The following is a 27,598-nucleotide window of genomic DNA, read 5'->3' as shown; positions in this document are numbered from 1 at the left end:
CTATTTAATTTCATTGTCTTTTTTGAAAATTTCCTTGCATATGACATAACACTTTAATCTACTTCATGAATAAATTGCCTGCATTTGATTCTGGTTTCAAGTCACATATATAATCTGCAATGACATCTTAAGCTGCACATCATTGAAAAGATATCAATTTTCATGTCATAATTTCATATTCTTGAATGTTCAAAATTTTTTTTTGTTCATGATACCTATGGTGCACTTCTAACATTTTAATCTTCCCAAAAGGAAGCGTGGCAGCAAAATAATAGACTAATTCTCGATGTGAATTCCACCGCTGCTTGCCTTGTGGGGCTCACAAGTACCATTGTCTACTACAAGTAATCTCATTCCATTCCACACATCAACACAACTCAGCATGCTGGGAGACACACACCAGCATGCACTGTTACAGTAGGTGCTTTTATGGCTATGAGTGGTTTTCACTCTCAGGCTGTAATGACTAGGGCAGCATTGTCTACAATACAAATGGGGGAAAAGTGGCACATAGTTTCTTCCTGAGAATTGTGAAACCTCCAACCAGATCAGGTGGTGCCAAATCTAACAGGATGTAGATCATCTGACAAGGAAGACTAAGATCCTAATCCGGTAAGATTACGTAGAAATAGGGGGAGGGGGGGGGGGGGACATTTCAGCAAGTCATCCCCCCCCCCCACACCCACATACACACACACAGACACTTTCCTTCCTACTTTCTTGGTGGATACATGATATCTTTGTCACGAGAGCAGTTCTCATCCTCAACCTGTGTCCCCTTAGCTGCTCCATTGACAGGCACACAGTCAACAAGGCCAAACTGTTTGTCCAAGCAGAGCTCAACTTCGGACAGATACACCTTTTTGGTCCCCTGTTTGGTCGGGATTGAGCAAAGAACAGGAAAGGAGAGTGACAATTTTAAGTTGTTACACGATACACAGAGTATTTAATAATGATGATTATGATCCTGCTGATGAATACAATAATACAAGCACTGACTATATCAATAGTTTTCTATAATTTTGTCATCATCATCATTACAATCCTTATTGTCATACCAGAAGTACTAGCAGTAGTAGCAGTTGTGGCAGTAGTAGTAGTAGTAGAGTGCACTCCCATTAAAACGAACACGGTTATAATAAAAATCAGGTGGCAACACTATCGCCTTTATGTTTTATCATTGCTTATTTGTTCGGATATAATGAAATTTCGCTATAATGAAAGAACAGTGTCGGTCCTGAGGACTACGTTATGTGGGGAGTCCACTGAAAAAACTTGTGACATGTGGCAGAGGCTGCAGACCCAGTGGGGACTAGGCCTGCAGCCCTCCCGAAACCCCCCCCCCCCCCCTACACACACACACACACCTTCACTTTTCAGAACTGATAAGAATAAGAATAAGAATAAGAATAATGATAATAATAATAATAATAATAATAATAATAATAATAATAAAATTATTATTATTGATATTATTATTATTATTAACAATAATAAAATAATAATAATAATAATAATTACAATAACAATGATAATAATAAACTATGCTAAAAACAAATATCATACATACACTAAACTTTAAACAGATCAGACCTTCCTTCCCCCCATCTCTAAATATGCCAGGTGATGCAAACATCACACTCACCACCTAAATCTTTTGAAATAAAAACCTAAGTTTGTACATGCCACATGATTTTCCATGTAATTGCAAAGGGGAATACGGACGAACGTCGGTTTTCACTTTCAGACATGGATACTCTCGACACTGGTCAACACTCACCGGATCATATAGGCAATTGATAATGGGGTCTGTCCCCACTGTGTATCTGACTGCGTCAAATATATCCTGGAACTTGTAGACCTTTTCCTCGTCTGGTGTGATTTCATGACTCTTCAGAATTCTGTAAGGGGCACAGTGAAACAAAAAACACATTAATTACTATCGCAGCAATTTTGGCAGCCCGGGACTCCGTTGTATAGTCACAACTGAAACTGAACACTACTGTAACTGAGCATGAATGCATGAAAGCCATTTTTTTCTCTCTCTCTCTCTTCGGTATGTGGACTTGCAGTAAGATTATGTGTGCAAGAGTCCCTGCAATCATGATAAAGTCATGGTATGACCTCTCACCCCTGCCACTCAAACATATTGTCAAAAGTCTCATCGCGCCCTATTACACTGTAGCCCACATGGCAAGTTTGACAACCTTTACAATGTCCATGCGATTATTTCTGCATGAACGCAATGAAATGATATCATAAATTAATTCATCTGAGCTTAAAATTCACAGTGTAATAAAATTCACATAGATGTCCAAAGTACAGAAACTACATAAAGAGATATTCTAATTTCTGCTAAAGATTTTGATTGAAAAGATGCACTTCTAGTTATCTGAAGTGTTGTGATACTGAGTATCTAGTTCGTGGGGGTACAGTGTACACACAAACAATTCATTCTATATGTTGGGGACTGAGCATTTTGCAGGCCTACATGCCAATGTACGATCGCTGGGTGCTTTTTTATCTGAGTTATTTCACTTTACTTTAGTCTTTTCTCTTTTTTTTTTTTTGGGGGGGGGGGGGGGTTTGATTGTGATTAGATTTGCATTCTATGAGTGATGTACATTAGTAATGTACAATACACATATCTACCTATGCAGCTACAGAAGCTGTGGATGTGGTTATAATATACAAGTTTTGGCAGTTCAGGAATAACTAGGACCTTGACCTCTACAGGTAAGTGCTTTGTAGATTTAGATCTAACAAGACTTTAACCTGGTCTAATACCTGTAACTGTCAGCTGAAGAAGATTTCTCAAGAGAAGATTTATCTTTGTGGATTTGGAGCAACCACAGGTACACAATTGTACTTATGTAATTCTTAATGCACTAGTGTTTTTAACCACTGAATGTACATTGTAGCCATAATCTGTGAGTTTCAGGGAAGTAGATTTACACCTCCCATTGCGATACTGTAAATAATGGTGTATTAACCGTACCCATATATAAACCACTCTCCTTTTTTTTCAGCGGGGGTGGGGGGGGGGGGGGGATATTTGCCTTGGCATACAAAAGTGTGTACCTCTTCATATTTTCTCTGTACACATCTGTTTCAATTTTCCTTATGACGTGATGAAGCAATCTTTTTGCAAGGTTGAACAAACATGTCAGACACATAAAATTTATCATTGTTTTTATTTGAGGCCACTTAGATGAAAGAAACATATAGAATCACAACGTTTGAAATCATGCCAGTGGTCTCGACTTCAGCTAGCTTCAAAAGATTTTTTTCCCTATTCATCCCCCCCCCCCCCCCCCACCTGGCCCTAACATTCTAACATTTATTTAACAAAGAGATGAATACCTGGTAGTGATGCATAAGCGATATGTAATATTATGTGATTATATTAAAGATAATATAAAGTTTTGGTACCTCAAAAGTTTCCATGAATTTCCTTGTCTTAGTTTGTGTTTCAGGTTAAAGTGCCTTTCATATAACTAACACTGTGAGACTTTCTCACTCACCGCAATAATGGTTTCGTACAATACGTGTACAGTACTACCTCGCCGTACGGGGCGAGTCAAACTAACGGCTCTGGTACGAAACCATTATTGCATGATTACTAAGACATGAGAGCACTTTGGGGCGAGTAAGTCTCACAGTGTTAGTTATACGAAAGGTACTTTAACCTGAAACACAAACTAAGACAAGGAAATTCAGGGAAACTTTTGAGGTACCAAAACTTGATATTATCTTTAACCTGTTGAGGACGAGTCCCGAGTATACTCGGGCAGGTGTCTATGGGAAATGCGTTTTGTAGCAAAATCAGTCTGTCCTAAACGGGTTAAGGCTCTAGTTAGGGTAGGGAGTAATACCCCCATCTCACTAGATGGCGATTCCGCTACGATCATCAAAAATCGACAAAGCACGGCGGATCGTTGCTTGATCGCTTTAAATCTTCTCCATCGTATCTTGAGCGGTTCAGAAGCGCGGAGGGTCACCACCATCGCCATAGTCGGCGACCTCGCTACGGAAGTTTTGAACATGTCCACAACTTCCGTAGCGAGGTCGCCGTGGTTTTAGAGCATATCACAATCGCCTCACAAGCGCATTAAAAGCACCACATTCGTAACTCTGACGGGGTAGCAACGCGTTAGGCATAACTCAAGCGCATCGAAAGCAGCCCCCATTGTCTATGAAAATTACCACTTTTACAAACTTTTACCAACCATGAACGAAAGAAGAAAGAAAGTGATGCATAGACCACGAAGGTAGATGTGGAAGAAAGCGTATAAAATTCATTTTTCCACGTACACTCAGTACGAATCTATTCTGTTCATTAAATTGTTTGTTTGTCATTTACCATTGCAAGTCAATGAAAGTAAATTAAGTTGTCATCTTTTCAAATATATCTTCATAAAATTGTCTCATTGTAGGATACGATTTGTAGTTTGCTCGTAAGCCGGTTCTTTAATATCACATACACATTTTACCCTTTTAATTGAATGAATGACTTAACTAATAATGCAACTTCACATCAGGTTCTAACTGGTGTGTTCTAAAAGGCTAAGATGTAAGGGAAAAACCATATTCTGCATAACCATGTTGGTTTGACACTAACATCTGCCTGAAGAAATTCAATCATGAAACCCATTATATACCCCAATCGCTTGATATCGAAGCATGAGCCCGGCGTAAACATATCACTGTCGCTCCAATCGTATCACTGTTGTAATTTGTAGCGACGCTTTGATAAGCGTACAAATATCACAATATGATTGCTTTGATCGCAGAAGCAGCGTCTCGTCGGCTTGGAAAAGTGGCACAAACGTGGCAGCGTCGTAGCATTATCGTGCCACTATCGCCTACAGCGCAGGTTGAGCATAGAGAAACCGTGGTGTAATCGCCTCGAAGGACAAAAATGTAGACGGACGGTGATCACGCCACGATTTTTGTAATCGTCACAGATCGCCATGGTCGTCATTGTTGCCTTCCTAGTGAGATGGGGGCCTAAGAAAGAACATCACTGCCATTGGCACAATGTTCCTTCCATTAGCTTTATGTAGACAGAATGGCTTACAATGGATGTTCCAAGCAGTATTGCTAATGTCAATTCTGTGATGCGCCATTAAATTTCAAATGATTAACATGTGTCTGATGTGTCTTTATTTGAATATTCAACTACCCTATTAAATCATCCAAAGGTCAGCTGAGAATGAATGGTTGTACACATTACTGAACAATGTCTACAATATATATTCAGACATGAAGTAGATACTGGCTGTAACAGTGTAAACCCGCATCCTGAATTTTGACCTGTTTGAGCAGGAAATAAGGTGCAGTTGATACACCATTACTTACAGTTTAATCTAGCTTGCTGAAGAAACAGACACAAACAATTCTATCAATGTTGTCTTGATCCAGACATTTCCAGATTTACCACAGAATATGAATCATACATTTTATTGATTTATTGTACATTTCCCATGTATGCTTCCATATTGAAATACATATCAAAACACACACTTGAAGTACTAGAATTTGAAGAGCTCATGGTTTAAAAAGTAGTTTCCAATTGATATCCCATTAAAACTGAGTTTAGATACTGTGCTACTTGCTCAGGTGTATCAATAATCATTTAGTTTTACTGTCATTTACCGAGCTTGAGCTTATAGTCTGGTATCCATATTCAATCAATATCAAGATACACTTGGGTATTGACCAAAATGTGAAATATTAAAAAACTAGAAATGTCGCTATGGCGACTGATGCCTCCGCAATAATGCATGATTCTCCCAATAGGCGTAAAGTACAATGTCTTCACAATGTGTGATCCATGACAGTTTCACATAACTGGCAAAATATTGAAATGACAGGTTTGTCAGAAATGTCTTGAACTGGGTGTGGTATGATTTTCTAAGAGTGCAGGTACACATATTTGGGGAATTGAGAATTTTTATTTGAATTCTGACAGACCTTTTTATAAGTTTATGCATTGAGTAATTTCCAAGGTATGAAGAAAGAGTGTAATGACAGTACAAAATAGATTTTTTTTTTTTCGGGGGAGGGGCATTGAAACCTGGCCTTTGACCCTTAACCTTTGACCTTCTAGCTGGAAATTTCCCAGAGAATCTCCATTAGGTAATGCATGTATTAAGTTTTAAAACTAATAATGCAAGCATTGCCTATACTAGTATATGAGGGAAATAGTAAAATTTTGAGGAGTTGACCTTGACCTTTGACCCCTGACTATTGACCCATGACCCCTAAATTCCCTAGATAATCCCTGCCAGTCAGTACATGCGTATGTACCAAGTTCCACAAAGATACATTGAACCATTTGCGAGAAAAGTGATATTGCAACATTTTCACCTAACCTTTGACCTTTTGACCTTTGACCTTATGACATGAAACTCTCTCTGGAGAATCTTTACGCAGTAGTACATGTCCACATCAAGTTTCAAGAAAATATCTTTGGGCATTGCATAGAAATGGGGGAAATTGCAACACTTGTAGCATTTGACCTTGAACTTTTGACCTTTGACCTCTTGCCAATGTCACGAAAGTCTACTCAACTAATTGTCCCATCATACATCATACTTGGACCAAGTTTGGTGAAAGCTGCTTCACCCAGTTTTGAGTTATCACGTAAACAGATAAATTTTAGGATTTGACCGTGATATTTGACCTTTGACCTCTGTCCGATTTCACTGAAAAACTAATCAAGTAATTGCCTCATCATACATCATCCTCCAACAAAGTTTGGTGAAATTTGCTCTATCCAGTCTTGAGTTATCGCGTAAACGGATACAATTTCATGATTTGACCTTGACCTTTGACCTTTGACCTTTAGCCGATTTCACCCAAAATCTAATCAAATAATTGCCCTATCATACTTCATACTTGGACCAAGTTTGGTAAAATTTGCTCCACCCAGTCTTGAGTTATCGCGTAAACGGATACAATTTCATGATTTGACCTTGACCTTTGACCTTTGACCTTTAGCCGATTTCACCCAATATCTAATTAAATAATTGCCCCATCATACTTCATACTTGGACCAAGTTTGGTAAAATTCCAGTAAATATTACTCAAGTTATCGCGTAAACGAAAGCGGACGTACGGACAGACGGACGGACAGACAACCCGAAAACATAATGCCTCCGGCACCACTTCGTGGCGGAGGCATAAAAAAAAGGAGTGCAAGAAGTATAGCAATCTCAGAGCAATCCTCATTGTGGTTGGTATGTGACATTTTAATCATAGTCGATTGCATTAATTGATTAACAATACATTGGGGCAAATATTATCCATCGCACAAGAGTGAATCACCTGCACAGCTTATTAGCCACATGCATTTCAATGATACTGCTAGGGCACGTTTTGATTAGCACAGTATACTTGTAACATTCTACCCACCCACTACTGAATTGGAAGGGATCTTCAGGAATAAAGGTTGTGTCAGTACTAAAGTATTGAAATTATATCAATACTTTTCATCTCAAAATACTCCAAAAACAACTCACTATCCTGGCATATTGTGCCAACCAGACAAGTTTCTTGGTAGAGCCTGTCAATATATGACAAGCAAATTCCAAATGGTGGAAGATGAATTTTGAGCCCTTCTGGGAGCTATGCTTTAAGCTTTAAACAATACATTTCCAATTGCTAGCTCATTGAAACTGAGCACTAATGCTTGCTTTGAGCGTAAATGATAAATCATGTCATTCTACTGTCATTTATCCAGAGCAGCAACTGGAACTTTATATCCTGGTTCTCATCATGAGTAATAAATCAAAGCTTTGAGAGCAACAATGTCAGTGGCTCTTGTACCCCTGCATCTCAATGCTGTACGTTATCTGTATACATCAGTGACAAGATGGACTATAACATTTCTTTCCACCAATCCCAATAAGACCCCGTTTACAGTGCGGGGCTGGGCCAAGCCGTGGCCGAGCCGCGGCCGAGCCCAGCCACGATTGCGGGGCCGAGCCCCGCAATTTTGTCCGTTTACACTCTGGGCTCGGCCGCGCTTTTGATTCAAACCTTTCAATATTTCGTCGTAGTGGCGCTCTGCTTGTAAACAAACGCAATTTGGTATTGTCTGGTTTCCAGACCCTTTGCCAACTGAATTCTGTGGCGACGAAGTCGCCGTTCGGGCAAAGGCCTTTGCCCAAGGAAAAATCCTTTGCAGGACAAAACCACCTTAAACTATACAAGCTTTTGACGTTGAGGGGGTTAATATCCTGAATAGCAAAATAGTACAGGCAGAGGGTTTGAAAGCCAGACTAAAATTGGCCGCGCATTTGGCCCAGTTTGCATTTACACTGAGAAAAGGCCGGGCTCGGCCACGGCCGAGACCACCTCCAGGGCAAGGTCAAATGCGAGGCCAATTTTGGCCCCGCATTTGGCCTTTTACGCGTTTACACTGAAGCGGGGCTGGGCCGAGCTGCGGCCAAGCCTTGCACTGTAAACGGGGTCTAAGATTGCCCATGTTCAGAGGCTATGTTAGGGGGTCCAGTCGTGACCCTTGAGGGATGCCATAGTGAACTACTGATGTAAAAAAAGCAGTAAAAGCATCAGAGATATGTCTAATTTGATAACTACTATCCACATGCAATGAAATCCATCCAAGGATTGTACCATTTATTTAAAAGTGTGGAGTAAGCCCTATATTTTTTTTCAAAATCTTCTAAGATCAAGTCTCAGTGATGGTCTCTCCAAACTTCAATGCAAAAGGTGCAATACTGAAATCTGATCTCTAATCTTTACCTGGTTTTTACACAATGTTTTTCACCGTTTACACTTATTTGGCATTTTACTCATACATTGTATGCTGCATATTCAGTGTTACCAAGTTTCTTGGAGATATAAGACAGCTTTTTTTTTTTTTGTTATGACAGGGGCATCTATGCTATATTACAAGAACCTAGGAAACTACAACAAGTGTGACATCATTCAATAAAGGTACAATGTAGTTTGGAGAGGTGTCCCTGTGTGTTGCTTTGCATAGCTAATTATCCACAGCATCTGACTTCAACATTTTTAGGTCAATCAAAGAAGAATTTTGTAATGAAAATGAGTTACGACAAATGACGGATAACAGGAAATCATAGTCGGATACTAGGGGACAATGTGACCATTGCCACCCAGTTACAATATCTGCCTTGATGACACATCATCTGCATCTAATAGATTAAATACTTGTGTACAGTAGAGAGACTTGAGAGGATCTCAAGAGGATCTCAATTCTGCATTGTTGGCATCAACATGGATGTCAAAATCTCCTCATCCGTTCTGTGACCAGTAAGGGACTACATGCATTTTGACAATGGGTGATTGACCATGATATTGTGCGCAATCATCAAATTCTGATATGACCCAGTAACAGTTTGAACATCCTGTTAAACAGGATGTAATCCTGAATGTGACAGCCCGAATATAATACATTGATTTTTTTTTTAATAGCGACAGCTGGAATGATCTGCACGTAATCTCCTACAAGGGATAAGAGCTGAAATGGGAGAGAGGATTTTGCTATGAAGTGGATACGCTTTCTCTCCTACAATAGTGTACATCAGTATGTCATGCTATATTGTCACTAACATTGGCATGAAACACACACACACACACACACACACTTGCTAATCATTCAATTCCCATGACTAAATATGCGGGAAATATATTCACAAATTACAGACACTGATGTAAATAATGTATGACCATGTACATTAAATATTCTTGTCAAGGTTATAGGTAGATATTGATAAGATACAAGCTTGTAGGTAATGTAATTTGGACGATTCTCTTTCTTCCATCTAAGGGGGAAAAAAAATCCACTTCAGGATCATCAAGGAAAAGGTAACAAGGAAAGTCTTATGTTTACCCTATCAAGTTGTAATATGATCTGGGAAAGCTTTATGATATCATTTCCAGTTTGCATATTTCACACTTCCCGCTGTGTGTATCCTGCCTACATCGCAACAAACCCCACACAGGGTGACACGTACTATACGTAGACATAAAGACTAGAGCTGGTATGCAGTTTCAGCTCTGCACTCAAAAACAGGCGGTTGGATGATTCATTATCATATGGCTATTGTACTAATTGTTATTGTTGGGAGCAGGCTTCTTCATTGTGGGAAATTAGGGAGTTCACTGTTGTTTAAGTTGGTAGCCAGGGGTTATCACTGTTTGTTGGCAGTGGTGGTGATAGCAGTGGTTGTAGGGGTCTAGGGCAATTAACCCCTGGACAATTACCCCAGACCCTTACACTAACCCTAATCCTAATCCTGAACCTACTCCTAACCCAAACCCAAACTCTAACCGTAAACCTAATTTTTATTCTAACTTTATCATAATCACATCTAGTGGGGGGGGGGGGGGGGGGGGGATAATTGCCCTGATAGAGGTTGTAGTAAGGCTTTAGTGCCTTTGTTGGGTGGTGGTGGCAACAAGTATGAACATAGACGAACTTCAGATTACCTAATTTGAGCAATACTCACGAAAGAATGTCGTACTGCTGTTTCAGTTTGAGGGTGGCCTCGAAGTATTTGTGCTCTCCATACAGGGCTGGTAGGTCAGACGCACAGGTGCCATGTTTGTCCCACTCATGTGCCCTGTCCACGAAAGACAACACCACAAAGCGATGAGTGAACCAAAATTCCAGTTTGGGGTTTTAAACACTGATCAAATGAGTAGTAGTAGTAGCAGTACTTGCAGGTAAGATAGGAGCAGTCGTATAGTGAGCAATTTATAATTAGTCACTCCTTTGACATTGATATAATTAGTACATTTGTAATAGAAATAATTTTAGCAGTATGGTTGCAGAAGTCATATTTAATAGTAGAAGTAGTAGTACTATACTGGTGGTGGTAGTAGTAGTAGTAGTAGTAGTAGTAGTAGTAGTAGTAGTAGTAGTAGTAGTAGTAGTAGTAGTAGTAGTAGTAGTAGTAGTAGTAGCAGCAGTAGTAGTAGTAGCAGCAGCAACAACAGTTGTAGTAGTAGAAGTAGTAGCAATGGAAGAAGTAGCAATAATGTTGGTAGTTCTAGTAGATGTAATCATGGTAGTGATATAAGTAAAAGTAGTGGCACTATCAAATTTAGTAGAAGTAATTTAGTATGTTGAACTTCTGGCTTTTTAATTCTTTGAAGAACATTGTTCTCAATGTCATTGTGCTGTTACAAATGTAATCTAAGAGATGAGATTTATGATCTCTTTTAGACATTGGCAATCTGCAAGATTTTAAATCCAAATCGAATTCCGAATCACAACTTCCGATATGGAAAGGAAGCAAAAACTCCCACTTCCTATTCCTATACACCAATAATCACTTGCACACGTCCACACTATGCGTATTTATGAACACATCTGGGCTCATGCAGGCTCTATATCATGGTATATGTCACAAACAGAAAAAAAAATATATATATCACAATCTTTTTACCTGTACCATATGTACACTCACACACAAACATTGATTTCAGTGTCTCTTGGGAGCAACTGGTGTATTGCAAATGAAATACTATCGCATGATATGAGGTCTTTCATCACGAAACTCACAAACAGTTACTTCAGGCAGTTTCTCAATAGGTTTATACTTTTTGGGCTAACAATAATTTCCTTTTTTTTTTTTCCTGGGGGGGGGGGGGGAGTGATGAGAGTATTTTTTCAAGGAATGATTTACACTTTTGCACAAATTTCTGCATGGGATTAACTATTGTTTTACATACTTTATCATTAAGCAAAATTCATTTCATTTAATAAATAAATAAGCAAAATATGGCCAATATTATGTTAACGTTCAAAATTAATCTTCAGATTGCTCAGCAAGACGGTAGCTTTGTACATCGTTCATCAAAGGCACAAATTCACCTGTAAACTTCTTCTGTACATCAATAGAAATTTGACAACTGTTTGAATAATTACAGTTGAATAGCCAGATGGAACTCCAACTCTTAAAGGGACTGTACAGTATTGGTTGAGGTGGGGATTTAGGTTTGTAACATTCCTGAGTGAGATAATGAGAAACCTCTTATGACATATGAAAGAGCATGGAATTTTAAGAAGGATTCAACGTTTGTTTGATGAAATTTGGTTTTCAAATGGCTGAGATATCCAAAAAAGTGATAATAATAAAAGGCGACAGGCAACGCCTTTTATTTGGATCTCTTTGTTTCACCTTGTTTTTGGATATCTCAGCCATTTCAAAACCGATTTTCATCAAATAAACTTTTGATACCCCTTAGAATTGCATGCTCTTTGACATCTCATAGAGTGGTTTCTGAATATCTCGCAAAACGTTAAAAGCTAAATCCTCACCTCGACCAGAACTGTACAGTCCCTAACGTCCTTGCTACAATCTATCATATATCATGATGCCACAATTTATGTAATGGAGAAGAGTTGGCATTCCTTAAAGAATCTTGATGTACATCCTCGTTCACCTGGCATGATCCAATATTCCTGGCCAACACAAATAACACCAGTCCACAGAGATATCAAAACTATGGAAAATGTTTTCATATTGCACAAGACATCACACAATATTGCTCTTCCAAACTGAAAGTTTTCCTAAAAGAGCACTATGGAAGCTAAAGCAACGAACACAAGAGAATCCTGAGACATCTATTGCGCAAAACAATGTTATGATTAGAGCCGTTATGGGCATTCCTCCATGAGATTATCTGCATCAATCTGCATGGGAAAAAGGACCAGTATTTTTAACAGATGTAAACACAAATGTTGGGATTACCATACAAACATCCTGTTCCATACTTTCATTTCTGACTTTGAACCAATTCATACTCAGTTGATAAAAATGATCATGTTAACCAGATATGATATACTATCCATTTGTATATTACACAAAAAAGGTGCCTGTTGCCAGCACAATCGAATGTAACTCACTTTCTTTGTACAAATTAGATGTCTACTGTCAGTTGATATTTGTCAATTCTGATGAGCCGACTGTATTTCGGGACTGCATTTCGGTAATCCAGACTTCCCAACACTTTTGTGAGTGGTTAAATTGCAATTGTGGGGTACAGTAATGGATGGAGAAATGTACAGTACATTGATTCATGTCGGCATCAGAGTTGATATGTTATTGCGCATTTTCAATTTGCGAACAGCACACAACTCACAAAATTTGTGAAAAGTTAACTCCACAAAACATCATGGAGTAAACAGTACCTTTAATTCAAGGTGGCTCCATATTAGTCTAACTATTATAGTCTGAATTGCAGTTAATACAATGGCAATCCACCATGCACATGTTTGTATGGCGGTGTCTAGTGATGACCCCAGATAACAGCTTACAGGGTCGCAGTAGCCAAAGCACGGAATCAGCTCAAGAAAGTTCACCTATTCATGCAAAGCCTGCCAATGAAAAATGGCTCAAATTTGGACCATTTCAGCATGCTGTTTACCTGCTTGAATCTCTCCTTCAACACGAGTGAGAACATACACTACATAACTGGGTTTTCTAGGCACACAGAGGGAACTACGTTGACAAGTATCAGTGCATGACATTATTTGAGGTTCGTGACAACTGCGAGGGATATAAATTTCAACCACAAACTGGCACACCCATCTCACCACATAAGTGATGTTGAAGGTATCATGACGCAACATAAGTCAACATGCATTTGCATTGCATAGTTCCTTTAAAAGTAATGATAAGTAATGTGTTGCTTGAAGGTTTGCATGGGGAGGTAAGTGAGGAAAAAAAGGTTTGCGGTAGCAGCACACATGGTGCTACCCCAAACTTTTCTCCCGGATGATAAGTAACTATCAAAGTGAGTTTCATATGTGAGGGTATTAATACTTCGCCTGGCAGTGAGCAAATCTGATACAATGAGCTCATTGTATATGTGACCCTGCATCACAAGACCACCAAAAAGTTGCCAGACATGGATTTTTAGTTACACGTAAGGCCATATTCTGAAAGAGCAGACTCTAAGCTTTGAAAAGATGCATAACTCATCTAAACAATGGACAGAAAGCACACACACACTGAAAAAGTGTTCAGTTGGAAAAGAGGCTTTGAAGGTACACAATGTAAAGGTCTATTCAAGCACCTAATTTCACAAACATGTACTCTGTGCAATGAAGGGGACAAAACGTGGAAGTAAAACTCCACAGCAACCGCAACAAAGGGATTCCAGATTACGCTGAAATTTTAGACACTTTGTGAAACATTTTATTTATAACTTTAACCAACATTCAAAACAGCACCATTCTATCAGAAGTTATTACAGCTGAAAGAAAAGAGAATACGAAAAGAATTCATAAGAAATAAATTGGGGCTTTTAACTCGTTCCTTCCGCAATTCTCAGACTGCCTTTAATGCCCCCAAACGAGATTCTTTTTGCCAAGTCTACAGAGGACAGGAGGTTGGTAATCCACCTGTGCGAGAGCAGTCAAGTGGCACATGTATCCCCTTTCCATGGTCAACTACATGTGCCATCGAACAATGAAAATATCGATCGGGTGCAAGGTATGAATAAAGCGTGCGCTGATGGGCTCACAGACTCTTTGTTTTACACAAAACAGGGCACCTGAATGGAATGACTGGGGTCAGCGAACACAGGAATCTACTGACCTCAGCTTTGATCGCTATGTACATGTTCACACATGTTTTATAGCAGAACAAGCGAAAACTAAATCAGTAAAAAGGCAAATAATGAAATATAAAATATAAAAATAAAATATACGCATTTTTCAAACAAAAAGAGAACAAATGCTGATAGAATAAACTCTTATCTTTTTATCAAACCCATTTTGGGGACTTTATAACTCAAAGAAACATGAATTTAGGCCATAATGGCAGGCACTCTTTTCTTCATCTTGAGAACCTGGTATACAAGGTTCCCATATATCAGTTGCTCCCACGGGAACCTGGTATACAAGTTTCCCGTAAGGAAAGGGTTAAGATACCACTAAATTTTTTTTTTATGTGATCTAGAAAGACTGCAAAAACACACAATTTCCCATTCTTTTTAAAGACCCTATATTTCAGAATTATGTAGAAGAAGAATTACTCTTTCAGGAATTAGAAAATTAAAGATCTACTTGGATGATTAACCCATGTCACCTTTTTTCACCATTTGATTCCTCATTTAACGACACATGACTTTTCATTGGTTTTGTGATGCATGGTCACATTATATCAATTTCTACCTGTAAGATGTGTAACTGAAAGTCCCCATTGTTTTTTCACCACAAAATGTGGTACTGTATTTGTGTCAAGGTTCTTGTCGACACAACTTTTTTGAAACGGGGCTTTTCAGCCATCACCCAACATACTGTTTGAGAAATGCAGTTGAAAGTGAACCTTAATTCATTGTCCTGTGGTATTTGGGTGATTTACTGATTACCTTAGATGGATTTGTGCGTTTGAGCAGGGAAAGCAAGTTTGGCATGACGACCAGTGAGTCGGGCTTGCAAACATGGCACATAAAGAGTTCAGGAAAATTATTATCATACACACATTTGATTTATTTTCTTGTATTCTTAGAATTCAAGATTTCCAGCAAAAATGGTTGAAATTTTTAGTTTCCTCTTTACATTCCAATATCATTGTGTCATTGTTATATTTGTTGTTGCTGTTGTTGTGTTAGGATGCACTGTGAAATTCTTTACAGATCTATATGAAACAGCAGAGGCACATTCATCATAAGGACATTTTCAGTTGATCTATTTATGATGTTCATAATGTCCAATATTAAATGGGTTAGTCAAATACTGGTTAGTGATTGGCTAAACACAGTCATGTGATAGAAGCACATTGGTTATGTTCACCCATGGCAGAACATTTTTGTAATGTTCTCCCATGGGAAAACGTTTTCACGTAACAAATGACAAACGATACCAAACAATTGAACGGTCATATTTTTCACGCAATCGATAGGATAAACTTGCCTGTAGATTCCATACAATGTGAAAAAGCAGAGTTGACTATGATGGCTATAAGTCCCTCGACTTCGTCTCGGGACTTATAACCTCCCTCAATAGCATTTCAAACCTTTCAGGTGGAATATTCGGTATGTTCCCTCCCCCGCCAGTCATCATCTATACATTGTTACTGTCATTGACACACACACACACACACACACACACACCAAAAACTGTGATGCAAAATGTGTTTGTATTGTCATGATTGTTGTACATATGTGAACGGAAACAAAATTTCTATGTCCCATCACAAATCAATAAAGATGAATCTGAATGAATCTGAAGACAATCATGCTAATCACAAACACACAAAAAAACCCCAAAACATGATGAACATCTGATTTAAAAGAAAAGAAGCTCCCAGGAAAAAAAAAAAAATAATCAGTGTTTTGCTCAAGAAAAGGACAGTGTACATACCACAGCGAATAGTACTGATCCAGGATTAAAAAGTCTGGCCAGTCCTTCTCCAACTGTGGCACTAGATCCTGGTTTCCAGTAAAGGTAGAGGAAAAATCCATAACATAAACTTAAACATAAAACATATTACCAACAGGACAGAAAATGCTTCATTATCTTTACATTGTTATGGACTCTCAAAGACATACGAGGTACATGTAATTCAGTAATCAACTGTACAAGCAGGTTTCAATAAACGCATTAAAACACTAATAATAAAAGCATTATTGCCACAGATTAACCAGCAATTGTTTGCTTTATCTCCCAGGAAACAAACATATCACATAGCCAAGTTCTATTTTTATATTATAATTATGCATTGAGTACCAGTGGTAGTTCACAAAAGATTCATGTCATGAAAATATCTTGCTGTACAGTAGTACCCTGGACACATGCATATATACTGATTCAGTTTGAATGCGTACTACCATCACTATTAAACGTTACACAGAATCTATATGTTTGAAACTGAGTCCTTGTCATGAACTTGTATTTCACAATGGCTTGTACAGCGTCCCTGTCATTCACTGGTGCTACATGTACCATCCAGAACCCTTGCACGTTTCAAACTAAATGTCAGCAGATTGTGAATACTGTAACTTAATCCCTCTAATCCAATCAGTGTTTCTTATACCCTAGCCTTGTCATTGAAGGTAATCTGAGACAATCTAGGGCCCATTCAGTAGCACCAAGGAGGTTCAAGAGATGGAGTAACAACAGTGTTATTCCCTTTGATCCCATGTTCGAAGCCGCCGCTCAAAAATATTTGAAGCATGTGCCAAACAGGATCTGCCGTGCAGATATGAAGACAATTGACTCGTGTCTCATTGCATAATCACCAGCCACTTTCAAAGGAAGATATGTCTTTGTGATGGTAATTACTTTTCACTATCCCTTCTTATAAAAGGTAGGTGGTACAAACACGAGGATGCATGAATAGAAAGTGAGCAAAAACTGCTGAAATGAAGATGAAAATTACTCGACTGGGCATACCCGGGCACTAATGTGATCTATCAATTAAGAATTATACTTGAAGATTATTCCATATTAGTTTCATTTGTGGAAATCAAGCGGAAAAGTGATAAAACCAGTTTTCCAGGATGGTACAGTTTTAAACATTTTCACATGATACTGCTCTGATTTACACTTTTGCGCAAGTTTCTGGACGGAATTGACTTTTATTTTACATGCTTTATCATTAAGTGAAATTTCATTTCATTTAATAAATAAATTTAACCAAAATATGGCCAACATTATGATAATGTTCAAAATGAATCTTCAGATTGTTCAGCAAGACGGCGCCGTCAAACATCAATTATCAAAGGCACAAGTGCACCTGTGGAATTCTTTTGTACATCAATAGAAATCTGACAACTGTTTGAATAATTACAGCCAGTTGGAACTCCATGTATAAAACCTCCTTAGTAGCACTGAATGACTTCAGTAGCACTATTTTTTCGGGGCTGCGCCCCCCAGAAAAGAGTGCTAATGAAGTCACCTCATGCAAATAGTTTCAACCAGAGCCTCTCAGGCCTGGTATATTTGTATGCTGTGACCTCACAACCTGAGGGATACAGGTGCCATTGAATACATTGCATAATTTGTCCATGACATTACACAGAGCTGCTGGTAGAAATAAATAGTATACCAATAGTGCACTTACAGAGACTTTTTTGACATCAAACTGCCAGGAGTTGTTGCAGGAAACTGGTCCAATCTCTCCTGGATTTGATGGCCTGAGGGTGCAAGGAAAATATGATAAGGCAAAGAACAGAGAGAAGAAGAACTTAGTAACAACAAGGCAATATTTTGAATTGATGTACGAATTGCATGATGACCTACTGCACATGCAAATGAAAAAAAGTGGCACATGAATTATACGATCATCATGCTGTTTATATCTAGCCAGTCTAATCTTTTTTTTTTCTTTTTTCTTTTTGCGAATCAGGACTTGCGAGTACAGTAATGAACAGAGATATGTATGCATGCATGTCAGATTCATGTCAGCATCGTAATATTTTTGCTTGTTTTTGAATTTGCAAAGAGCACCCAACTCGCAAAATTATGAAAATAAAAACCATGTGAAATATTTGGCATATACAGTACTTACTTGACTAATGCTAAATGTATGGTAGCATTATACATGACACCTTGTTGAAGTCACTTTCACTAAAATAAAGTCAATCAACCCGTTGAGGACGGTTTGATTTTGCTACAACACGCATTTCCCATACACGCTTGCCCAAGTATACTCGGGACTCGTCCTCAACGGGTTAACCTTCTTTGATTTGACACTCCAGAAGATTTTTTTTTTCCTTCTGAATTACAGAAATAAAAATGTCTTGTTTTTTTTTTTATTTTTTTTTACTGAATTTGATCTTTTCCACAACTGGGCTAGAAAGTGGTCTACCGTATTATAATTGTCCTGCTTTGGTGAACTCGTTTGGAGAGGGATGGTAAAGAAACTATTCTAATTGTACATGAAACAAATCCCAAATCTGGTGTCAATCTAATTGTAAGTGGAGGTCAGCATACCAGTACACGATTTGAGCGCTTGCAAATGGATGGTCAAGAGGGCTCAAAGCAGCTCAAAGTCTCTCCACGATTAGGGATGCTGGGCATTTCTTCCCTGCTCAAATCTTTACGTGTCAAATGCACCACCACTGCATCCTACAGGGCCGGCGCACTGTTTTCAAAAGTGTGGGGGCCCACTTCCGGGTTTCATGAGCTAACAAGCAAAAAAAAAAAAAAAAAAAAAAAGGTCCTCAGCTCATCTCTCCCCGTCCCCATCCACTTCCGGGTTTCTTCAGCTAACAAGCAAAAAAAAAAAAAAAAAAAAAGGTCCTCATCTCTCCCCGTCCACTTCCGGGTTTCTTCAGCTAACAAGCAAAAAAAAAAAAAAAAAAAAAGGTCCTCAGCTCATTCTCTCCCCTCCCATTGTAGTGCCTCTTACGTACTTCCGGGTTGAAAAAAGTGTGGGGGCCCAAAGTGATGACACCTTATGTATTCCTTTGTATGGTGCACAAAATGTGTGGGGGCCCGAGCCCCCACGGCCCCCACGGCTGCACCGCCCCTGTCCTAACAGCAATCTGTAGGTATCAATTTTACTCAGGCAGCAGTCACACGGACATACAATGTACATGTACATAAAAACAGCCATGCGTTCAAAAGTACCACATTATGGGTCAGATCTATCCTCCATAAATACACGTACAGTTTAACCTTTATTTTGTTACTGCATTATCTGCTCACAAAAGGTCAAGCTAATTTTCATTGATCATTAATCAACCCCAAGCACAAAAGAGGTGCCTGTGAGGTCTTCTGAAACAGAAACAAAGACACAAGCAACACAAAAGCGAGGTCATGATTACAATGAGATATGAGGAAAATTACTAATCAAAAGCCTAATCTCACTTGCTAATATCGCAGCACCAAAAGATTTCATCTTCGCTCTCTTAATTCAAGCTGCAATATACAATGTAAAAAAGGATTGTTTCATTTTGTTATTGCCATTTAATTTTGGTTTTCTTTGGGTTGTTGTTGTGTTTTTTTCTTTCTTTCTTTTGCCACAGCAATGCACTTGAATCATTGGCTCTGCAGAATGCTGTGTTCAAAAGATGGGACTCGAGCATGGCTAGCTAGTGGCACATTTCCTCATGAGACTGCAGGGAGTGATCAAAACAAAGTCACTTGACAGGAATCTAGATCACAAGTTGTTGTTTTTTGTTTGTGGTTAAGGTTCACAATACTAGACGGGTGCACACAGACAAATAGCAGGATTTTGACTGCAATCCATGTACCAAGACTTTTGTTTTGCCCCTATTTAGATGGACAGAAATATCTCGCTAACTGCCGATTGTGATACTTCGTTGACAAAACTGCACATGCCTCAAGTCTGCTGAAATACAAATGTACCAGTAATGGCCCTTGCCCTTGTTTTCACTAGCGCATTTTGAATGACGGAATAAAACAAAAAATATCAAGATTATTTGCTCTATCTTTCAGACATCTGCTGTGGTGCAATGATCACACTAGTTTTCAAATTGTGATAACTTTGAAGGAATTGTACAATGAATTTCTTGCAGTTTGGAGCCCAATTCCAATCATGCTGTTTAGTATGACTTCCACGTCCACACTGGCAAAAATCTGAAGATACTGATCACAAAACTCATACTACAGCATGCAATTTGCTCTGGTGATGTTTTGTGTGGCTTTTGGCAAGCTGGCAATTTGTCATTTTTACCAGAATAATGTGATTTCTTGCTACCAGTGTAAACATCCCCCTTCTTCTCTCTCTTTGAAAGCTTCTGAGATAATAAGGGTGTGCTGTAAAAGTGGAAATTTTCACGGAGTTGAAATTTTCGCGCATTTCGCGCAACCAGAAACTAGCGCAAAAATAAAAGCATGCAAATATCTTTGCTTGCCATATGTTCCAGTAGTTGATGTCTTGATTCCGCAGAATTAAAAACAAATGCCGGAACTCTTCTCAACCAGCCGAGCGCAAAAAATTAGTCGTACAAAAATATCCACTTTTACAGTAATGTATGTTTTTTTTTTTCAAAGGCACTGTATGCACGAAAGTTTACATGTGATAAAGTAGTCTACAACATGCTCTGACGAGTACACCCACCAAGACAGTCTTGAAATGCCTCTGAGCCTCGAGTTGAAGCATTAAAACATAATGACCCTCCAAAGAATCTTTAGTGCATTGTGCAAGGTCCACTGAAACAAACTTTCGCTCTCAAGAGACTCATTAACACCACAATCACTGTATTCTTCAATGCACATTTTAGAAACATCAGCAAAGCATTAAAAGAAAGTTCCCTCTTACCACAGGCCATGAAGGGTCCAGTTGGATTGCGATTCCGGCACAACACACTTGTCGTCCTCACGAGTCGCAGTGCTCTGTGTTACAATGCACACATGCAAATAAAAATTGGCACAAAAGGTGTTAGAAAAACTGCACACAAAGAGAAGAAAATTTGAAGATACTGGGCAGGGCCAGACTGGCAAAAGATCGAGAAGCTTAAGATCTCAAAGTCTTCGCGATCTTTTGTTGTCCGGTCCCACTGGCAAAAGACTGAGAAGAAGTTTGGCGGGGGGGGGGGGGGGGGGGGGGGGGGGGGCACAGGGGGAAATATCCCTAGCTGGAGTGTGAAGTTTCCCATGCCAAAATTTTGCTGAAGTCTCTCCACTATAGCTTACTCCAATTTCACTCATCTACAGTTAAAATACAGAAGACAAATCTAGATATCCTTGTCAATCTTTCAAAACATGTGATATGTTCAACATGCATGCATTTTAAGTAGACTATTTTTGTTTCTTCTGTCATGCTAACAAAAATTAAAACAGCATCCAAAACTGTGGAATTATAAGTCTTGTACTTCAAGTACTGCAAGTGATGCATCATTCATATTCTAGGTATTTTCTGAAGCCCTGTTTTAACAGACCTTACTGCGGCAACAACATCCAGAGAACAAAATTTCTCACCTCCAACACTTAAACAGCAGGAGATTACAAAAGCAAAGAGCAGAAGTTACCATGACAATGTCAAGGCAATAAAAGTTCTGTTTCATCAAGCAGGGTGAAAAAAGATTACCCAGACACTGACGTGGTAACTCTAGTTTGAAAGGCTCTGTTAAAATGGAGCTTGAGATTGCTTATCCTGTAAATGACAGAAACAACATAACCAATGAACTAAAAATAGAAAGAACAAAACACTGGATTGTTTACGTCTGCTATGCACGTCTACTATGCACATGTCTTGACAAATTACAAGTACGTGGTAAAGTACCTGGTATGTACGTTAGTCACAGTTAGAACACAATGGATGAATATCATGGTGGTAATGACAGGAATTGAATGTGGGTCAAGAGGAATTTTCTTACATTGTAAGCCATACAGAACGTCTGAGGCCACTGTATGGTGAGAACCAGTTCAGTCCAGTCAGATTCTGTAGATCTGGTGGAATAATCATATCGACAAAAAGTTTGGTCAGCATACACAATGTACATACACTACTTTGTACAGATAAGTTATTGTTCAGCCACTCTACATTCAAGCATCCTTCATAAGACTACTAACATTAGATCTTGATTATGAAAATCAGAGACTCCAACCCCAAGCACCTTCTGATCTGGAGATTCTCCCGCCCGAAACCCCTAGCAAACGGGAGACTCTAAGTTGATGTGTGCGAGGCGCGAAGTTCCTTAGGTTCTAGGTGTTCTCTGGTGCTATCTAAGGCTTATTTTTTCAACATACAATAGAAATAAGTAAGAAATCCTTTCCACCGGGAGACACAGAGCCAGGGCGGGAGAAATCAAATCTCAAACGGGAGAACGGGAGATTTTGCAAAAATGGGCTTTCGGCGGGAGATCTCCCGTCGAAAACGGGAGAGTTGGAGTCTCTGGAAAATACAAGCACACACATAGAACAAGGTAATGAGAAAAGTAAACTCTAGATACAGGTGTCACCAATGCAAGATCAAAACTGAAACTCAATACAGCAGACAGTCATGTCTTTAACCTGTACTGTGGTAATGATAGTACAAGCACTTGAGTAGAGCAATACAAACAAAAAACAAACATAAAGAATAATAATGGACAAGGAGTCTGTGTCCCTTCACATATTCTGCAATTGAGATAACGTAATAAAAAGTAAAATTGTATCTAGATGCTTACTTACAAAATAAAGCAAGAGGAAATTGCCCACAGCCATTTGAAAACAGACACTCAGCATACACATCTATATTGTCTTCCTAATAATATCTTTGCTTTCTAACCAAGGAGTCAGTTGCACAAAATCAAAACAATCCCAATACCACTCAGCTTTGACATCACATTGTCATTTGTATACTAATGGCCTATGGACAATTTTTGTCATGTGACTAAGTTTACAATTCAACCAAAGCATTAGGTGACTGGTGACATGATTGACTCCATAAAAAAACTTTGGTGTCTGTAAGTTGTCTTTGTTTAAACATAGTATGTATATATCAGGCATCCATGAGCACGTTATAGTGTTGTTGTTTTTCTTCCGACAGTTCTGCACATCTAAGTTCTTGGAATGTCCACAAGATGCGGTCATGCTGCAGAGACTATTTTTATTTTTGTCTGTAACTGGTGAGACATCTCCGCAATGCCTCTGCAACCTGTCTCAACACTTAATTGCATTTGGAGATTATAAATTTAAAGGACAAGTTCACCTTCATAAACATAAGGATTGAGAGAATGCAACAATATTAGTAGAACACATCAGTGAAAGTTTGAGGAAAATTGGACAATCGATGCAAAAGTTATGAATTTTTAAAATTTTTGTGTTGGAACCGCTGGATGAGGAGACTACTACAGCTTGTGAGTCATATGCGTACAACAGTATAAAGAAAATGTAAAGAAAATTCAACATATTTTCACTTTTTTCGCATAATAAAAGAGCACTTGACTTGCCTCTTTCTAAAGGCAGGGGGAATAATATTATCCATAACATTTGTCGGTAACGAGTCGGGGGAATGCGTACTTTTTTCAAAAAATGAAATTTTGTGAAATTCTCTTTATATTTTCCTTATATTGTTGTACGCATGTGACATCTAAGTTATTCACACACTGCAGTAGTCTTTTCATCCAGCGGTTACTGCACAAAAACTTCAAAAATTCATAACTTTTGAACGGATTGTCCGATTTCCCTCAATCTTTCAATGATGTGTTCTATTAATATTGCTACATTCTCTCAATCCTTATGTTTATGAAGGTGAACTTGTCCTTTAATACTTGGCACAAGGTCCAATCTCACAGGATACTATCTACTTGTAGTGTTAGGATTTGGGGTTATTGTAGATTCTACAGACCTGTTACTCAAGTGAAGTCTGACACAGGAATATCATGGGAATGAGCCCCTAAGTAAATTCTTGGGGCTTAGCTGTTAACATTGTGCAAGCACGGCAAGTGCATCAGTGTAGAGCTACGCCATTCTAGCAATTGATTTCTTTTTGTAAATGCATCAATTTATTCGCTAACTTAAAAACTTAAAGTGGTCATCACGCGAAAAAAATAGCTTGATATCTATAAATTAAAGTGAATTAAACATTTCTGGAAAGCTTAAGTCTCTAGGAATACGAATACCAGGTAATTAAGTTTCAGAATGTGAAAACGTCTCTAGGACGACGGATAGATGGTGTTTTGAGACCCTTTTCTACCCACCAGAACCCGATCTGAAGGCGAAATTTGGGGGACTGAAATTATGACATCGCGCAAGAAATGAATCAGCCCTGCACTGATGCCCTGTTAATTTGCTACGCAGCCCCTTGGTTCAAAGCGTGAATTCCACATGATCTGTGCAGAAGCCGAAGTCTCTTCTTCACAGGATCAGGCACAAGTTGCTAATAATTTTAGCACATTTTTACTTGTTGAATTCATCTTGCTTAGAATTATTAGCAGGGAAGTGATATTGTAACAAAACCAGACATTGTTCCTTTTGGCGCACCATAGCAAAACATATCAACACGGACGCACTACAGACAAACAGTGCAGGCTCCACTGCCTCACCCTCGCTTCTTCTCCCACCCCGACTTTGCCACTGTCACTATTAGTGTCACTGTCACTGTCATCACTCAATTCACTCTCGATATCAAAGTCAAAGTCTTATCATACAATATAATGTAAAACTTTGATGTTTCAATGGCCCAGCCAAGAAAGCTGATGAGAAGGAAGACAGGCCAGATATCACATTCGCTCGCCCACGAATAAGAGCTTTTATGAATGACTGCCTGAATGTACCGCTGCACTCATACAGGGTTTTGAGCCTTGCGTGAAAATACTTCACGTCTTTAGGGCTCAAAAAAGACAGCTGTTCAGGGGCGAAAATCGGTGAAGTGAATCGATCAGTTTTAACTCGCGATTTCTCAGTGGCATGAATATCTTTTGATAAGTTTAATACCGGTACATTAAAAATCTGTTTCAGGAGACATATACCTCTGCATTGACACCTGTTTATATACATTTTCTTAATATAAATCTCGCATTCTTTGTCCTTTAAGTCACATATTTAACACAGAAAAGTAAAAGAGACACTAGAACATAAAATAAAAACAAACATATCAAATGTACATGTACATGTATAATACGAATGCAAGCTGCCCATAATTTGACCATTTCGCCATCCAAAATTCGACTGCCTGCTACTGACTGTGTAGAAAACTATGCTTTTGCGCACAGTCGAACCTTGCTGGTGCAGGTGCAGACAGATAATACACAATTGAACTGGCAAGTGGCTATTTTCAAAATCACATAGGGTCTATATCACAGTTTAGGTACTGTAAAACATGATATAGATCTATTCGCGGCTTGGGATTGGAGCCGACGGCCTTTTTAGCAGCATGAAATTTTCTCGAACTGCAACTGGCATTCAATGCATACAGTGTAGACAAGAACTTTCTTGTGCATTTTAATTTCGCGAATCTTGGCGCTCGCGAAATTCGTTAAATTTAAATGCACGCAAACATTCCACATTTTACAGTAGTCGGTTTCAAGAACATACGTGTAATTTACCTGTTTCTAAACAACTTATTTAACCTGTCTCGCTTGTAACTTGATGTGACGTTAGCACGTGTACGTGTATCGACTTGTTCTTTGCTTGCTGTAGCTGGGACAGATTTCGAGAACTGGTGGTAGCTGTCATCCGTTGAAGTAACTTGTTTCAAATGGCTCACGATATTGTCAAATTGTGTTTCCAATGACCTCAACCCAGTGGTGCTCTGTCTTGAAAACATCCCTACCGCCGAGGGACCGATGATGGGCCATGCATAGACCTTGTGAGAGTTCAAAACACAGAGCCTGACAATGATTGCCACCACGAGTATGCGAATACCCATCTTGCTGATGTAGAAATCGAGCGTCACTTCTGAGCACATGAACACAATGAAATTACCAGCTCCGGCACGACTGTATTTTATATCACCGCACTGTGTCAGGTGATCACTGTTCACTGTCTGTTGTTTACGATTGATCGCTGGCCCGACCCCCGTCGTTTTCATTGGGTGGGTGCTGAGAAGGACACAATTCGCACAAAGTCCACTACCCTATTCATTACTAGTATCATGGCATGAATATTACCTTGCCCACTTCCTTAGTCCTTTTTTTTTTTTACAAAAATGTGGCACTTCCTGTTCCACTCCACGATGTCGTCTGCTAGTGCATACTACGTGCAAGAGCCCAAAATGAGTAGTTTTCAGTGTTCTAACGTGCTCCTGAGTCACTCAATCCCTCGGCTCAACCCAAAGTCGGTAACACTGCACGCAAGTACTAATGTATGTAATAAATGGCATATTGGCACATTGTGCAATCAATGGATTATGAACATGTGTACGTCGGATGAAGTGATATACAAGGGCGCCCTCAATCAGAATGTAGTAGACATCGACATTAATTATTGTATCTTTGAAACAAAGAGATATATCATTTCATTTAATGTAATGAATTTAACCTCGTTGAACACAATTTGTTGACGGAGATCAATTCTGGTTTGTGCGAGACGTATAATACGTAGGTCTACTTCAACTTGGAGCTGCTATCAGAGCTAAGCAATCCTTACATGTCATCCCACACATGAACTTAGTTTGTGATAATTTTTCGACACTAAAAGCAATTAACCTCAAGATAAACGCACCGCCTGCAAAAATAAGCAACGAATCATCAACAGATCAACAGGCATCCCCATGGATATCCATCACTCTCTATCAATGTAGAAAATAATTCAAGGCCAAGTGCATGGACGCAAATATCACTGTCAAATGATTAACCACAAAAAAGTAATACATCAATCATCGACAATGAAGTAAACGAATTGCTTTCATGAATAATGAAAGTATACTTCCATCGTGCTTAACAGCGATGCCCACGAGCTGTATCGAAATTGTCTGAAAACGTTACGTTATTATCAGACCCATGTCGTGTCAATGATATAGCCTATAAATACTCGGAAGGCCAAGTGCAGGGCCGGCGAAACGGGGGGGGGGGGGCTCGCCCCCCCCCCCCCCCAATTCTTTTTGCACCATGCAAAGGAATACATAGGGCCTAAGGTGTCAACACTTTGGCCCCTCCCTCTCCCCCTCCCCCCCCCCCCAACTTTTTTTTTACCCCGGAAGTGCGTAAGTGGCACTAGAAAGAAATAAGGCCTTCTTTTGTAGCTTTT

General features: G+C 39.0%; 1 protein-coding gene across 1 annotated transcript; it reads right to left on the bottom strand.

The window, feature by feature from the left end:
* Positions 1-655: 655 nt before the first annotated feature.
* On the bottom strand, positions 656-26,346 carry LOC139736177 (ribonuclease Oy-like). The gene is made up of 8 exons (XM_071646912.1): positions 25,957-26,346; positions 22,268-22,375; positions 21,246-21,317; positions 18,078-18,150; positions 16,376-16,443; positions 10,506-10,619; positions 1,781-1,901; positions 656-871 (listed from the first exon to the last, which is right to left on the bottom strand). The coding sequence occupies exons 1-8, from the start codon at positions 26,316-26,318 to the stop codon at positions 713-715; spliced, it is 1,077 nt and encodes a 358-aa protein (XP_071503013.1). The 5' UTR covers positions 26,319-26,346; the 3' UTR covers positions 656-712.
* Positions 26,347-27,598: the final 1,252 nt, after the last annotated feature.

Source organism: Diadema antillarum, unplaced genomic scaffold, assembly GCF_040938485.1.
Source record: "Diadema antillarum isolate AM-2024a unplaced genomic scaffold, OU_Dant_1.0 seq00000633_RagTag, whole genome shotgun sequence".
Classification (NCBI taxonomy): Eukaryota; Metazoa; Echinodermata; class Echinoidea; order Diadematoida; family Diadematidae; genus Diadema; species Diadema antillarum.
Note: the sequence above shows the minus strand (reverse complement) of the source record. Positions and strands in the feature narration are given on the sequence as shown.

Excerpts from the sequence above, each read along its gene's own strand:
- LOC139736177 (XM_071646912.1), bottom strand. The coding sequence starts at position 26,318 with ATGTGCTCAGAAGTGACGCTCGATTTCTACATCAGCAAGATGGGTATT. Across the intron at positions 22,376-25,956 it reads AATAAGTTGTTTAGAAACAG|ATCTACAGAATCTGACTGGA; the intron begins GTAAATTACACG and ends TTATTCCACCAG. Across the intron at positions 872-1,780 it reads TCAATTGCCTATATGATCCG|GGGACCAAAAAGGTGTATCT; the intron begins GTGAGTGTTGAC and ends CCGACCAAACAG.